The following is a 17,360-nucleotide window of genomic DNA, read 5'->3' as shown; positions in this document are numbered from 1 at the left end:
GGAAAATACCTGAAAAATGTTGAGTCTAAAAACTTGCTTGGCTATATTTAAAGAGGTGAGAAGCTGAAGAGTAGTCACACAAAATTCATGTCAGCAAACAGGAATGTTCCATGAGGCCACACTAGCCATACTAGCCTCAGCAGCTGGGACCCTTCAAAGGCGGGAGTTCCGACATGGAGACACAATGACAGACACTCTGGGAATCTTTGGTGTGAAGACTCAGGAAGAGATCCGTGATTGTGCCTACAACACTGAGGTGGTTGGCAGACACTGTAGGTTAGAAACCAGGAAAGATTTGTTTCCCCAGGGCCTTCCCGGGAAGATGCTCTTTCACTTTAGATTTGGATCTGGGAATGTAAAGGATGAATGTCTGTCGTCTTAAGCCCACCCAGTTTTGATCATTTGTGATGGCAATCCAAAGAGACTAATACAGAAGAGGTTTGTCTTTATTTCGTTATAAGCAATATAGAAACCATGAGTGTATTTAGTGGAGTTTGCCTAAGTCTTCATATAGGAGACAGGCTGAGTTCACATCTCTGGAAATGCCCTTGCAGAAGACATTAACAGTTGGCCACGCAGGGCATTCATGAGCTGGAGCTCCTAGGAGCTGCCATAGCATAGTTTTCATACTTTGTTTTTCATAACTGACATTACCCAGGGGAAATCAGTGGAGGGCTAGGCTCTTGCACAACAATAACAATAAATGCTGAGCTTGCTGTGTTCCCAGGGGGCCATTTGTTAATCCCAGAGCTCATGAGAAATTTATCTGCCTATAGTTTGTGATGTTCACACTCTTCTAGTAATATTAGCCCCTTCCTTATTGCTTTTATTCATATAACAACATATTTTTTTTTTACTTTTGCTTGTTTCTTTTGGGTGAGAAATTTTGCTATAGGAATGCTTTTTTTATAGTTTTTTTTCCCCCAATAAGAACTATGAATCTAAGTGGGGGTGGGTGGGGGGTGGGGAGGGCATGGGAGAAAGAAGTCTTCAAGGGAGAACTGGGATGGAGGCAACATTTTGGATATAAAAAATAATTAATAAAATACTTTTTTGGGTATTCTGTACTTTTTTTTTTTTTTTTTTTTTTGCTAATATCCACTTATTAGCGAGTACATACTATGCATATCCTTTTGGGTCTGAGTTACCTCAGTCAGGATGATATTTTCTAGTTCTGTTCATTTGCCTGCAAAACTCAGGATGTCCTCATTCTTAACAGCTGAATAGTATTCCATTGTGTAAGTGAACCACATTTTCTGTATCCATTCTTTTGCCGTGGGGCATCTAGGTTGTTTCCAGCTTCTAGCTATCACAAATAAGGCCAGTACGAACATAGTGGAATACGTGCTCTTGTGGCATGGTGGGGCATCTTTGGGGTATATTTCCAAGAGTGGTATGGGTGAGTCTTTGGATAGATCTATTTCCAATTTTCTGAGGAAACCCTAGATTGATTTCCAGAGTGGTTGTATCAGTTTGCGATCCCACCAGCAATGGAGGAGTGTTCCTCTTCCTCCACATCCTCTCCAACATCTGCTGTCACCTGTGGTTTTGATCTTAGCCATTCTGATTGTATTAGGTGGAATCTCGGAATCGATTTGATTTGTATTCTCTGATCACTAAGGACTTTGAACATTTCTTTAGGTGCTTCTCAGCCATTCAAGATTCCTTAGTTGTGAATTCTCAGTTTAGTTCTATACCTCACTTTTGATTGGTTTGTTTAGTATTTTTGGTGGTTAGCTTCTTGAGTTCTTTATATATTTTGGATATTAGCCCTCTATCAGATGTGGGATTAGTGAAGATTTTTTTCCCCAATCTGTAGGTTGCCGATCTGTTTTCTCGACTATGTCCTTTGCCTTACAGAAGCTGTCCAGTTTCATGAGGTCCCATTTATCAGTTGTTGATCTTAGAGAATGAGCTATTGGAGTTCTGTTTAGGAAGTTCCTCCTGTGTCTACGAGTTCAAGGCTCTTTCCCACTTTTTCTTCTATTAGATTCAGTCTTGGCAATAGCTGGATTATTTCTTGGCCAATTAGATGTAACCTAGTTCTGGTACTGGAAGCTTTATTTGGAGACAAGATATGCCCAGTTGGGGCTTCCCCTGTTATTTGACAATTTCATTTAGATCCCTTTCATGTATTTATATATTTTGTAAAACTTCTCCTATATTAGGTTTTCATGCCAACCCTCAAATGGCTCTCAATTTTAGCTGTGTCTCCTCATAATCCCCCCCATCCTCCTCCTCTCTTGCCCTCCTCAATTTTAGTCACCACCATATCCACCCATAACTATTCTATTTCCCTTTCCTAGTGAGATCTATTTGTCTACCCCTAGTCTCTTACTGTAGACTTACCCTCTGTGGTTCTACCAATTGTAACTTGGTTATCATTGGTTTAACAGCTAATATCCAAATATAAGTGAACACATCCCATATATACATATGTATACACACAGGATTACTTTTTTCTAGTTTCATTTATTTACCTGTAAATTTGATGATGTCTATTTTTTTTTTAAATGGCTATTATTCCAATCTGTAATATACCACATTTTCTTCATCAATTCATCTGTGGAGGGGCATCTAGGTTGTTTGTAATTTCTGGATGTTATTGAGCATCAATGAACATGGTTGAGCAAATGTGTCCATCATAGGATGAAGTGTCCTTTGGGTATATGCCAGGAGTCGTTTAGCTGGATCTTGAGGTGAATCAATTCCCATCTTTCTGGGAATCAGCCACACTGAATTCCATAGTGACTGTACAAGTTTGTGCTCCCAGTAGCAATGCAGGAGTGATCCCTCACTCCAGTTCCTCTCCAGCATGAGCCGTCATTTGTTTTATTGATCTTATCCATCCTGATGGGTATGAGATGAAATTTCAAAGAAGCTTTGAGGCGCTTTTCCTGGTGACTAAGGATGTTGACACTTTAGTGGTTCTCAGCCATTTGAGTTACCTCTTTTGAGATTCTCTGTACCCCCTTTTTAATTGGGTTATTTGTTTTCTTGATCTCTAGTTATTTTTCCCTTCGAGTTCCTTATAAATTTTGTATATTAGCCTTCCTTGACTGATGATGGCTGCATGGAATCATGATGTAAATGTTGTATAATCAATATGTAATTATTAAGTTACAGCAGACCAGAGATATAGCATATACAAAACCTTGAGGGCAGTCCCAAGGACCAAAAGGCAATAAAAAAATATTTAAAAAATCCCCATTCTATCCATTCTATGGGGAACAAAGTATCCGTGGAAGGAGTTACAGAGACAAAGTTCAGAGCTAAGACGGAAGGAAAGACCATCCAGAGACTGCCCCACTTGGGGATACATCCCATATACAACCACCAAACCCAGACACTATTGCAGATGCCAGAAAGATTTTGCTGACAGGACCCTGACATAGAGCTCTCTCATGTGAGGCTATGCCCATGCCTGGCAAATACAGAAGTGGATACCCACTGTCATCTATTGGATGGATCACAGGGCCCCTAATGAAGGAGCTTGAGAAAGTACCCAAGGAGCTAAAGAGGTCTGCAACCTTATAGGAGGAACAACGATATGACTAACCAGTACCCCCCAGAGCTGTGTCTCTAGTTGCATATATAGCAGAGGATAGCCTAGTTGGCCATCAGTGGGAGGAGAGGCCCTTGGTCTTGTGAAGATCATATGCCCCAGTACAGGGGAATGCCAGGGCCAAGAAGCAGGAGTGGGTGGGTTGGGGAGCAGGGCTGGGGGAGGGTATAGGGGGCTTTGGGGATAGCATTTGAAATGTAAATGAAGAAAATATCTAATAAAAATAATCCCCATTGTAAACAATAATATTCTCTCTCTCTTTCTCTCTCTCCTTCCTTCTCTCCATTCCCCCTCCCTTTCTCTATCTCTGTCTCATTTGATACTGGTCCTTTCTATATAGTTCAGGCTGGCCTGAAACTTTTAATCCGCATGCTTTTGTACTGCTAAGTGCTGAGATTCCAAGAGCACATCTGGCTTTTGAATTTGTCATAACAAAGAATGAGATTCATACCTCAAGAGACACTTCAGCATCCCTCACTGGGAAATGTGACCCGGCTGGATTCCTCAGCACTTCTGCATGATCTCGCTCCACCTCCCCTTTTTCTCTCTCCCTCTCTTTCCCTCTCTCCTTCTCTCTCTCCCCCTCTCCTCCACTCCTCTCTCCCCCTCTTTTTCCCTTCCTTTCCCTTTTCCTCCCCCTCCCCATGTACACACACACACACACACACACACACACACACATTTTTGTAAACTTCATGTTGTTTTGTTTTAGAATCCCCTGGTGGGGTATCTTAAGTAGCTATGATGCCCGTTTGAGTGATGAGCAACCTGAGATTCAGAGTGTGTCTCTCTTTAAAAGAATGCTTGGGATTATGAATGTATATCAAGCATATACTTATCTGAAAAAGACATTGTCTGCCTGATTAAATAAGACAGAAGCAGGCATGCACAAAGAGAAGATCAAGATTTAAAAATTACAATATCTAGAAGTTAGCGGGGGGAATAGTGAGAAACTGTCTGAAATAGCTTTTGGAGAATGTGACATTTCAAAAGAAGTGGCCCCTTTGAAGCTGGAAAAGTTACTGCATTTCCATTTGAAGACCCAGGGGGCAAACGGCTGCGATGCTGATGCGCTGTTCAGTGGGTTTCCTGCTTTGTGTTTTTGTTGTTTTCTAACCTGGACCATGTAAATTCCTTTCCGGTTATCATCTCAAGTTGTTTATAATGAGGTCGTTTTCATTTGAGATCCTGTGGTATCGGCACAACTTTAAATTTCGTAAATAAATGGTTGCTTTGAATTTCCTACCATAAAAATTTCAGTAACTTTTTATCTAAACAAACCAATAAATAGACACAAAGATGCAGATTTTCTTTTAAATAGTATTGATTAGCTAAAACTAAACATCCGCACTATTATGGCTGTTATTGTATTAAACAGTATAAAGTAAGTTTGAAGCAGAATGCTTATTTCTTGAACAAATAACAGTAAGAAATAGCGCTGTGACTGGCAGACATAGTGCTTATCTCTGTGAGGAGACACTGGACTTTCCCCTTCGTGCAACATCTGACTTAGGTTATTGTGTATGACATATAACACTTCCACAGCAGCTGGTTCCTTAAAGTCGCATGGAGGTCTGGAGAAACTTCACACTTGGTTAGACTTGAGAAAGTTGGAGTGAAGTCAGTGAGTGTTACTGACACATGTGATTCTAATTCCGTGTACACACAGGCACAGCCCATAGCATGCGTGTGGAAATCGGAGGACAATGTTTAGGCGTTGGTTCTCTCTTTGCACTTTGTGGGTCCTGGGAATTCAACTCTGGTTCTCAGGTTTGGCAGTCTGTGCCTTTCCCCCTGCCATCCTGCTGGTCTAAAACACGTAACTTTTAAGTAGAATACAGTTTCTTAGGATCAATTACAGTACATAGGATAAAGCAGATATATGAATGGACGAAAGTAAAATTTATCTCTCTAGTTCATTAAAATTTAAAATTCATCTGATGTTTGGCTGACTAGGCCATTTATTAACTCTATGTTAACTGTCAGGAGGACATACAAATACATGGAATGGTGTTGGCTGCATTATTGCTTTCAATAGCAAAACTTTATTCAACTGTATGTTAGGGCAGGACTGTAATGATCCCATAATGGAATATCATGCCATCATTGAAAGTATATGTACTGACAAATGACAGACACCTACCATACACATACACACACACACACACACACACACACACCCATGAAAATAAATAATATTTCAAGTTCATTTTGTACTCCTGGACATGGGCCCTGCCCTGGAGTGGGGTTGATATTCTTAGTGACACTCCATTGGGAAAAAAATTTTTTTTTTTACCTTTGATAGCAGGTATCATCAATTACAAATAGCTTCTTATTTAGGGGTGAGACTTTGCACCCACTTCCCATCTCAGTGCTGCGACCCCTTTTGGCTGGAACTTGTGCAGGCCTTATGAATCTTGCCACAGTCTCTGTAAGTTTATATGTTCATCAGTCCTGGTGTGTCTAGAAGGCATCTGTTACCTCTGTCGCTTACACTCTTTCTGTCTCCTCTTCTGCATAGATCCCTGAGTCTCGAGGGGAGAGGTTTGCTGAAGACATCCCATTTAGGACCCAGTAATTCAAAATCTCTAGTGTCTGCATAGTATCCAATTGTGGCTTTCTTTTTTAGTCACACTATACCTCTAGTTGAGTGATGCGATGATCTGTGGGTGTAACAGTATGCTGTTAGGAGTAATTTTATTGCTCTGTCTTTTTAACAGGATAATAGTATTAGGCTTTCCCCTAGGTCCATGACTTATTTAGTCTCAGGCTTTTGGCCACTTTAACAATGTCAGGTATGGGTTCAACCTAATGGAGTTTGATTCTATCCTTTAATTCAATGAGAAAGTGGTTGGTTAATCCCATAACACTTGTACCTGTATTGCATCAGTATTTCTTATAGATTGCTTACTGGTGCAGGTTACAGAGTTTCTAGTTAGCTGAGTGATATCAGTGATGACTTTTCTCCTCTGGTTGTATTCAGGATGTCTTCTAGTGAGATGAATGCTAGTCAGCTGGGGTAGAGCTTCTTGTGGGTACCAGCTCAACTTCTCCATGTTTGATGACATAAATAAGTGTTGGCTTCAGCAATAGTGTCTTACCATCAGGTTGTGGAAAGCAACCAATAGCTTTGACAATATCCTTTAATATTTTTTAGGGGCAGGGGTAGCATCCTTGGATTCCTTTGGCCCGCAACTCAATAAGACAAAACCCATTTTGTTGTTGTTGTTGTCGTTGGTGTGTGAGTGTGCGTGTACGTGTTTGTGTGTGTTCGTGTTAGAAGTTTTACTTGGTGGCATAAGATACTAGTTGGTACATTGTCTTCTTCATTATATGATGGCTCCATTTAAATTTCTTTCATTTATGTATATGTTTTAGGGAGCTTCTATAATAGGAGGTTTCTATATGGTTTTTCAAAAGCCTTTTAGTTTTAGTTGTTCCTCCCCATATTCCCCCTTCACCCTACTCTCCCATCCCTTTTCCCTTAATTGTTCTTATTCTAATTTCCCCTATATCTCTTCATAGCCCTGTGCTCTATTTCCCTCCCTTGGAAGACCCTCCCCTCCCCTCTGGTCCCTTACTGTGTACCTAACCTCTGTGATTATTTGGAGAGTAGCACATATATCAAAAGATTAAAAGTTAACATTCAGATACAAGAGAAAACTTGCATATTTGTAAGCAGTATAGGGATTGCAGCATTTCTTTTAAGATTGATGTTAAAATTTAAACTTTATAGAGCTAATTTGTAAACACAGTCCATTCCTAATATGATGCATAAATTCTTTCAAAAAGGTAGTTTTACTTGTTGGAGATAACTATGGCTTCCAAAGTGTATGTGAGGAATGTAATTTTATTCTTCACCATAAACAGCATAAATTCTTAGAATGTTCATCCTAAATATATATCATTTAAAAATAATAGGCAAAATACTTCTTAAAATGTAAAATTGATTAACTTGGTCATTTATATTAATATAAATGAACTAAGATACTTCATTAACATTAAAGTCTTTTGTCTGGAATAATACTTTTTACCAGATACATTAACAGAAAATGAACTTTATTACTTTGCTTATTTATCTATTTATTTATTTATATATAAGTTTATTGGTGTTTCGCCTGCATGCATGTCTGTAGATCATGTGCATGCACTGCTTCCAGTGACAAAAAGAGGATACAGCTCTCCTGGAAGCAGAGTTACAGGCACTGGGAATTGAACCCAGTTGTCTGCTACAGCAACCAGTGCTTCTAACCACTGAGCCACCCCTCCTGCTTCCCTCACTTCCTCGTATAAATGGTTGTTAATTTATGGTAAATAACATCTGATAAATTTATAACACTAAGATAACTCTTTACCACTATCTGGACGAGTTACATATGCTACCAACTGAGTGCCTTATAAATTGAACTGTAATAGCGCAGGCTGATGAGGTCTCTCTTGCTCCTGTTTATGCTTCTTTTGAAGTGTCATGGAAACATTCAACAGCGAGCCAACCATACTGAGTTCCTCTTTGCATTTGCAGTGTCAGGCTTTCGTGCAAAGGCTCTGATCATATGCTGTTTTTGGATTGACTCCTATTTTTTTTTTCTGAATTGGAAATTAATGGAAGATTGTATTCTATTATCTAATCATCTAACTCTCCCCCAATGCTCTTTTAAAAAAATCAATTATTTGTCCTTCTTATAATTACACAATGACACGATTCCAGAGTAGGTATTTAAAAGAAACTTTAATAACTTATAAAATGTTTTTGGTAGCCTATTCCACTAGCATATATCCTCAGATTGTGATTGCTTAGTCCTGCTCTTTTCTAATCTGACATCATAATTGTTGTGATTATCTTCCTTTTCATCTTTCTGCTTTCGTCTCTCTTCATGGGTTACTGTTGACTTCTGAAACCTCTGAGGGGGAAAATCTGGATTGGTCACAGTTGAGTTGAAAGAAACACTTTAAACAGAGCCTTCTCATTCTGTACTGGCCATCTCATCAACCGTTGCCCTTTTTATATGGTCTGTGTGAAGCTAGTGTCCTGATTTCTGATACAATCAGATATGTCCCCCAAATAAGAACTATCTGAATCATGTGTTTGTTTGCCCAGTTTTAATGGACTCTGTGGATGCTTCACCATTCTCATAGTTCAGTGGAGAATATTTATACTCATCCTGTCCCTAAAAGGAATAGAATAAGATAAAATAAAAAATGTGAAAAAAAAAATCAGTCTAGGAGAAAGCATATACTTGGAGTACCTAAATCACAAGCTCTAGCGCCAACTCCTAAGAAGTTTTAGAAAAAGAATACAGCATTTGTTTTCATCCAAAGTTTGCATCTCTAAGTGGCACATTCAAGGGTAAGCAGCCTTGAGTCTTGGAAGATATAGCCTTTCAGAATGCATAGCACTGGAGCCAAGTCCCCGTGGATACAAAACACTCCTGTATCCAAGGCTCGGGGTCCACCGTAGAAAGGTTTTGAAGAGCCAGAGGATCAGGGTTTTCTGTGAGATTGTTTTTCCACAGTAGTGTTAGAAGCTAAACCCATACAGACTCACCAACATGAATGCCTAACCATGAGCTGAACGAGGGTAACTTGAGTAGACACATCCAAGTCAGCAGGGATAAGCCCACAAGGCCTCAGTCCTACACAAAAAATTACAGGCAACCGAGGAATGCTGAAAGTAGGAGAAATAGTCTTCCCTAGAGACATGCAACTGGATGACACCATGACAGCAATTGACTTTCCAGTACTAAGTGGTCAGCCTTGAAAATATAGATACAGGTAATATTATACAGACGAAGAAGGCAATATTTAGGAATATATATGTATCTACAGATACACATGTGCCTGTAAAAGCAATTAATAATAAAAAAAAGAGGCCAGATCTTTGAAAGAGAGCAAGGAGTGTATAGGGGACATTTGGAGGCAGGAAAGGGGATAGGAAAACTATGTAATTGTATTATAATCTTGAAGAGAAAATGTTATAGCTTCCTAGATAGTGTAGAGGTTGTCATGTTTCTTTTAAGATTGATATTAGAATTTAATGTGACTGTGTGTGTAAATCAATAGGAAACAGTAACAGTAATGGCAGCACACACAGGCATGCTTATCATGGCAAAACATATTCTAAATTCTTTGTGTGTGTTAGCTCAGTTACTCTCACAACACCCAACAAGATCATCATCTCTGGTTGGTAAATAAGGAGGCTGAGTGCTCCTTGCTACCATGAGAGATCTCACTAGCAGTGTCACAGGGGTCCCGCTGTCCCCTGTGTCTTCTCTTCTTCCCTCTTCCCTTGTCAAGCGCTGGGTATTTTAAGTAGGGTTAGTTTTTAAAGGAGACTAAAGCGGGTGACGTTTCTGCTTCAATTACCCATTCCATCAGTCTCTCTTGTTTCACTCTTTAAAAAAAATCTCAGAATATTAATTTAATGAGAGGCCCTCTGATGCCGAATAAATAAATTAGTGGGAGAATGGGAGAAGTGATTTAGAGCAGAGCGTTTCAGACTTTTGTATGCATATAAATCATTGCAGGCTGTGTTAACATGCAGAATCTGATGTGGTTGGTAAGTCTGCTGGGACAAGAGACCTGTACTCCTAAGAAGCTCTAATCCTCTCCCTACTGCTGAGGTCTCCCGATCATGCTCTCAAGCATCCAATATTTAAAGACAACATCATTGGCTGCCAGATGAGCTTCTTAGTTGAATCCGTTGACACGACCAGCTGCAGAAGAAACCTAAGTGTTTTAAACTTTACCCCGAGTCTGCTTACCAGGAAAGCAACTCCCAGTTTGAGAAAGAATGCAATAGGTAAACATAAACAAGAACATCACAAAACCAGATATTTCTCTGTATCCCAAGAATCTAATGACTATCAAATGCTTCCAGGTTCTTTCTGTTCAGCTGAATGTTAAATTGCTACTTCAGTGTTGCTCAGCATTTTATCACTCAGAACTGGGAGGTAGATTATTAAACCTATCCTGGTGCAAGGGCTACTCACTTATCTCAGTGTTGGTTTCTTGGCTTCTTTGGTAGCACCTGCATAAAAGCAAAGTCCGTCTTTATTCCTGTGCCTTATGCTATGGTGTCTGCTTGGTAGGCACATTTATGAAGAATTCTGTTGGAATTGACTGGATAGAGCTAATCTGGGTGATGAAACGCTGTGCAAATCATCCTATATGGACGTGGGCGCGAGGTCTCATCTGCAGAGACAACATGACCAGGTGTCCCTGGCTGGCCACACTCATCCCTCTCATTCTCTTTCCAGGGAGGAGAACACTGTTATTACCAGGGCCAGATCCGAGGAAACCCTGTCTCATTTGTTGCCCTATCAACATGCCACGGACTCCAGTAAGTGCCACATGAATTATTTATACATTTGCTATTTCGATAGCTTTTCTTTTTGTTTAATGTACTAGGAAAAGCGTCTTAGCGTTTCAGAAGCTGGAGGCTTTGAAAGTATCCTTCCATACAGTGGTACTTGAATCATTTTTTTCTAGTTTCATCTAGATTCAGACAGTAGAGGCTTGGGTAACTTTGTTTTCTGTTCCTGGGGCTGATTAACCCCCCTATAACCAATTCAACTCCCCACTTTTTCTTGATTTAACTCTTTATATTTTCATGGAACAATAGACATCCTAGTAGATGAAAATCCATGGCTCTTTGAACAAAAAACAGGCTGGAGACGACCTCAGAAGTAGAAAACCACAGAACTCACAGCAGCCAAGGGGGGACACACATACACGTTCTGAAAGCTCTGCAGAACAAGTTTGTCCTTCTGAGCTTCTGTACTCACAGCTTTCATGTCACAGAATGTTTGTGGATAGTAAACATCTGCATGAACCCCACTCTATCCTGTTCATGATGGGGGTGCCCATGGGCCATTTCTCCTTGTTTTATGGCCTCTTGAGTACCAATAAAACCTACCCCAAAGCATTCTATTTAGACTAAATCAATTCCTTCTGGTTTGTTATGGTTTTTTTGTTTTTGTTTTTGTTTTTGTTTTTTTGTCTTAATTTTATTTTACACACAGTAAGCTAAGACTTAATTACTTTTAAGTTTTGTTGGTAGATAGTTTTTGTAGTGAGTTAGAAATGTAGCCCTTTTCATGCAATAAACTCTTACCGGGAGGGACTCTGCTGTGGACCAGGCACTAGGAATGTTAAGGCAATTTCAGCATGTGTGAGTCCTGAGACCTCAATGTGGTGGGCAGGGCAAGTGTAGCCTGGGTTCATTTTGTGGACTAGGATAAGGGTATTTGTCTTCATTCAGAAAGGAAAACAATTACACCAGGGCAAAATAGAAGCTGAGGATTGTCACTGAAGACAGGTGGAGCGTGAGGGCTCCAAAGGTGTGTCACCTGCTGCAGGTAGAGTGGGCCCTGTGGCAGACTTTGAGAGAAACTTCCAGAGGGTGTTAGAACTTAAATCTACAATGGCAACCGAATGAGATAGGCTGGAGAGTCTGGCTAGTGGCCCAAGTGACAGACACGTCTGGCCAGTCTCTGGGAAGAGGTATGTTAGAGAAAGAGCAGAGGAGGGAGCCTGTGTGCCTGTATAGTACCAAGCTTCCCCATGCTTCTCATGAGAAATCCAATGAATATTTACTTTACCTATGTCACTTGAGTAAATATTATTACAGTTATGGCACCTTTGCTTATTGTATGGGGGCCTTGAATTTCTTACCAGATGAAAGACCTGTTGAAATCCTTTTCATAGTAAAACTGGTGTAGCTAATCTCAACACAGCATAGTTGACAGCTAGGGATAGTGTTTTTTGACCTTGCTCACATTTATGACACCAAATAGGCACATTGGACAGAAGAGTGATATAAAAACAAGAATCCTTTCTCCATCTCTCTTTCACCCTTAGAATTTCAGCCCAACCCCAGTGTGAGCATCATGCTCACTGCTTTTCAGTGTGCTTCTTCGTTTCCCAGTGGATAGGGTGCTGTGAGAACCAGGAGGATGCTGTGAACCCCTTCCATGGGCACTTCCTAGGCATGGGAATGTAAGAACAACGGCTGGGTTCTACTCTGCCTCTGTCATTAAGGAAAGCAAGAACAACGCTTTTCAGGATCCTGGCTCAGTTGCTTTAAGTCTGTTTTATATCTACCTTTAAAAACTCTTTCACTTCAAAGTAAGCTAAATGAAATTAGCTTACTGATTCATGATGTATCCTAAGTACTAATAGAATTGTGTACAACAGTGCTTGGGCTTTCTTAGATGCTATAAGCATATTTTGTACTTTTTGTTGTTGAAGAACTATTATCATCATGATTTTATTTCTGAACAAAATTGCTTCTAGCAGTGCTTTGGAGGTATATTGATGAGCACTAAAAGAGATGGCTATCTAAGTTATAATAGTCAGGTAAAAGCTTTGTTACTTCATGCATAATTCATCCTTAATAAATGACCAACTATATACTGTTTGTTTTTTTTCATGTTTCTGATTTACTGCATTTAGTTGAAGAATACAAAATGGGAAAATTAGCTTAGTAAGCCTTCTTCATAGAGTCTACAAGGTACTTCCGTACAAATTCAAAGGATGAACAGGCCATATATTGATCCATATATGTATAATGTTATGACAAAATCTTTTGACTATGGGAATCTTAAAAAAAAAAAAAAAATGAAATCAAATATAAGTTTGTTGCCCTCTGGTGGAAATCTGTAAGAATGACTGCTGTTTCCTTTCCTCTTATTTTGATTCAGCTTTCTATGTAGCTCAACTGTTTCATAATGACGTGGTTCTAGCTACATGGTCTAATTGTTATGTTTTGCTTAATATAAAGGCACCAAACCTCAAAGCAAATGAAACAGCTGGATGATGATGATGGTGTTAGTAACAGGATGTTATGATGAATCAGAATTTTCTAAGTATAAGTAATTTCAGAATTTTTCTTTCACTTCATGATGCTTTCTTACAGAACACATGTCAAAAACCAACGGGGAAAAACCTGATTTTCCCATTCGGCAGTATTCTAGTTTGCTTACTATTGCTCAGAAGAAACACGGACCAAAAGCATCTTGGGGAGGAAAGGGTTTGTTTCAGCTTAAAGGCTGTAGTCCATCCCTCCACCAAAAAAGAAAGTCAGAGCGGGGACTCAAGGCAGGAACCAGAACTATGGAGGGGTGCTCTTTTCTGAGTTGATCTCCCCAGCTTGCTAAGCCTGCTTTCTTATTTAACCTAGCCCTGTCTGCTCATGGGCGGTACTGCCAACAGTAAGCTGGGCCGCCCCATGTCAATCACTACTCAAGAAAATGCCCCATAGACATGTCTCCAGGCCAATCTAATAAACATAGCTCAAAGAAGATCCCCACTTTCTGAGTAGGTCTTGTTTTATGCCAAGTTCACGAAAACTATGACAGGTAACACTGTAAATGAAACAATCTACTTGCCATGTGACCTTTGACAAAGGTTAATGGTTATATAATGTTCTGGATGGATCTGGCCAGTTCTTAGCAGGGGTAGACAGAAGAATGTTTGCCATATTTGGTCTGTTTGATAGGTGTCCCTGTAATCTATATATCTATATATTTATATCTGTATCTATCTATCTATCTATTAGTGTATTCCTGACTGCATCTGTTTATCTTTAAATTCCAAATTCAGAGTCCTCCAAATTCAGAAAGTGCATTTATGTTTGAAAGCTGAGCAGACATGAGCATGGCTATTCTAGTTGGTATCTGAGAATTTAAAACTTGTGGAAGCTGTCCCAGCAGGAACGAAGGAATTTAAATGGAGTCAGACCTGGAAACCATTATGAGAATAGCTCAGGGAAATGAAGAGATTTTATAGCATCATTAATGAGAGACAAACAGTATTCTATGTGTAACCGCTTGGCTATGATGTGAGCATTTTGACCCTAAACTGAAAAATTAATGTGAGGATCACAGTTGTGTACCCTTAGGCATCTGTAGCACCACGGGGCACCCGGTTTTAATAGAAGCACTGTATTCCAACGGCAGTGGTGTCGGGAGCTTTCTGTGTGGGAGATGGTACCATATGTGCTTCAAATGCCCCTGTGGTGGTTGGTATGAGAATGCCCTCTGTCCATAGGCTAATGTATTTGTATGCTTTGCCCCTAGTTGGGGGAGGATTAGCTGTCACCTTGTTAAAAGAGGTGTGTCACTTGGGGGTGGGCTTTGAGGTTTCAAAAGCTCATGCCAGGCCCAGTCTTACTCTCTCCTGCCTGCTGCCGGAGGAGGGTCAGGATTTATCTCTCAGCTACACCGCGTCTGCCTGTTGCCATGCTTCCCGCTGCGATGATCATGGAGTCACTCTCTGAAGCTGTAAGCCAGCCGCTGATTAAATGCTGTGTTCTATATGTTGCCTTGGCCATGGTGTCTCTTCACAGCAATACAACAGCACTAAGGAGCTCCCTTTATAGGACTTCTAAATAGCAGGTGGTCACCCCCGATGTAAGAGGTCACAAGCTGCTCTTGATTTGTGTCCTCCTTCCTGGCCTCTGCCTGTTGGGGCTACCCACTGCTGCTTCTGAAGCTGCTGTCATTTTGTTTAATGTCAATGCTGTCTTTACAGTGCTCAGGTCAAACCTTGGAGTCCTTGTTGATCTCTTACTGGCAAAGTCCGCACCAAGCATCTCGATAAACCCTGTTGTTTCTCCTTTCAAAAAAATACGTAGGCTGCGCATGTGGCTCAGTGATATAACATTGACTTAGCCTGTAAAACCCTGGATTGAATCCTCAACAGTGAAAAGAAATACATACCATACAAATGCATACACATAGACACAGACACATAGACACACAGACCAACACTCCACACACTGACACAAACAGACACATACTCACACAGACACACGCACACACACACAAACACACACACATACACACACTCACACACCACTACATACCCCTCTAGAATTTGGCCAGTTCTCACCACTTCCGTTATTATCACCATCTTCTTTCTCTTGGATTATTCTAATAATCCCATCCTAGTAATCCCTGCCTTTAGCCTCACTATTGTAAAGAGTATTATAACACAGTGGCTGGGATAATTATTTTAAATCAAGGGATAACCAAGCATAAGGGCCCATGCCTGCAGTTTTGGGAGGCAGAGGCAGAGAGGCAGAGAGGCCAAGACACACAGAGAGAGGCAGAGGCAGAAAGATTGCTGTTGGTGTAAAGCCAACCCCAAGGAAAGATTGGCATTCTGTCTCAATAAACAAAGCAAAACAGGGAGAGGACATTTCCTCTGCTTAGAGTCCTGCATGGTGATCTTCTCAGCTCTCAGAGTAACCGCCACGGCCCTCAGGAGAGACAGTCTGCTATGTCCACCAGGCCTCTGACCATGTTTTTCTATTACTCTGCCCCTGCCCATTCTAATCTCACTGCATTGCCTTCTTCCTGTTCCTGGATCATGCCAAGACTTTTTTTTTTTTTTAAACCTGATAGCATCTGAAATGCCCTTTGTACATGTGTAGGTAGGTGGTTGTTCTAGTGAAGCCCTGCCCTGAACTCCTAGAAAAAACCAATAACCCTCCTTTTCGGCTCTCCCACACCCAGTCTTGTAATGATAATTATTAACCTTAAAGTTCACGTTCACCTGACTTATCTTTCTTTCTTTATTATGTATTTATGTTTTATCCTCCCTAAAATGAGGACAGACAATTGGCTTGTTTTGTTTACTATCCCATATCTGCATCAGCAGCTGTGCATTGCTGGTCCTCTGTCACTTCATTCACTGAGTGAATGGATGAAGGTGGTCTCAGATCTCAGATGAGCAGTTCATGTGCCCAGAATGCACTGCTTCTTGCCTCTTTTATAGGTGTTACTGAATCTAGGAGGGTTACTGCAGACTCTCTCCTGCACAGTGAAGATGGTCACTGCTTCTCCCTCATACTGTTGTGGAAAGATTTAGTTCAGAGCAAGTTGTTGAAGTGTGCTTCCTGATTGCCAGGTGTGTGGTAGGAGGCCATTCTTGGTGTAATCTCGGGCAAACCTGCATTGCCGCATCATCTAGGCTGTGTTTGTTTTTGTTGCTTTTTCCCAGGACTATATATCTGTGTATGTTAGGCAAATGCTCAACCACCAAGCTGTATCCTCACCTGCTCTTCTTTTCATCATTTGATTTGGGGACGGAAGCTCATGAATTTTCCCAGGTCAGCTTGGAACCTCTGATCTTCTTTTTTTTCTTTTTTTTTTTTTTTTNTGNTTTTTTGAGACAGGGTTTCTCTGTGTAGCCTTGGCTGTCCTGGAACTCACTCTGTAGACCAGGCTGGCCTCGAACTCAGAAATCCGCCTGCCTCTGCCTCCCGGGTGCTGGGATTAAAGGCATGCGCCGCCATGCCCCGGCACCTCTGATCTTCTTGCTGTCACCTTTACATGCTTGGGATTGCAAGCTTAGTTACCATATCCAACATCTGAGACTTGCTTTAATGTCTGAGGCAGAACAAACAGAGCGAACTAGGATTAAAGGAATATGCCTGCACTCCAACCTGGGGTTTGTTTTAAATATGGCCTCCAGAGCCCCAGCCTAGAAATCGGAAGAGGGTTCTTCAAGGCCCACAGTTTCACAGATACTCTAGGGTCACTTTTGTATATTAAATCTCAGGATTCCATATTAGAAGAACAATGGAAACCATCCAGAAAACACAGAAAGGCATGGAGGTCGGGATGGGATTGTCTGCTTGTGGGGAGACTTTGCTTTGCAGAAGTGTGTGTGTGTGTGTGTGTGTGCGTGTGTGTGTGTTGTGTGCCTGTGTGATGTGCCACATATCTGGTGATGATGGATAGGTCTGAGAAACAGATACTGAGTGGAACTCTTCCCGTGCTGCTGACCC

The 17,360-nt window shown here is 40.8% G+C and overlaps 1 protein-coding gene across 12 annotated transcripts in view; it reads left to right on the top strand.

The window, feature by feature from the left end:
• Positions 1-17,360, top strand: part of Adam22 (ADAM metallopeptidase domain 22) — a 231,769-nt gene that overhangs the window by 132,270 nt on the left and 82,139 nt on the right. For all 12 annotated transcript variants that reach the window (XM_021188464.2, XM_029534613.1, XM_029534614.1 and 9 more), the window contains one exon: positions 10,822-10,904. In XM_021188464.2, coding sequence (XP_021044123.1) covers positions 10,822-10,904 — 83 coding nt within the window. The remainder of the gene's footprint in view (positions 1-10,821; positions 10,905-17,360) is intronic.

The sequence above is a fragment of the Mus pahari genome, chromosome 2 (assembly GCF_900095145.1).
Source record: "Mus pahari chromosome 2, PAHARI_EIJ_v1.1, whole genome shotgun sequence".
Classification (NCBI taxonomy): Eukaryota; Metazoa; Chordata; class Mammalia; order Rodentia; family Muridae; genus Mus; species Mus pahari.
The sequence above is the reverse complement of the archived record's forward strand: the minus strand, read 5'-3'. Positions and strand labels throughout refer to the sequence as shown.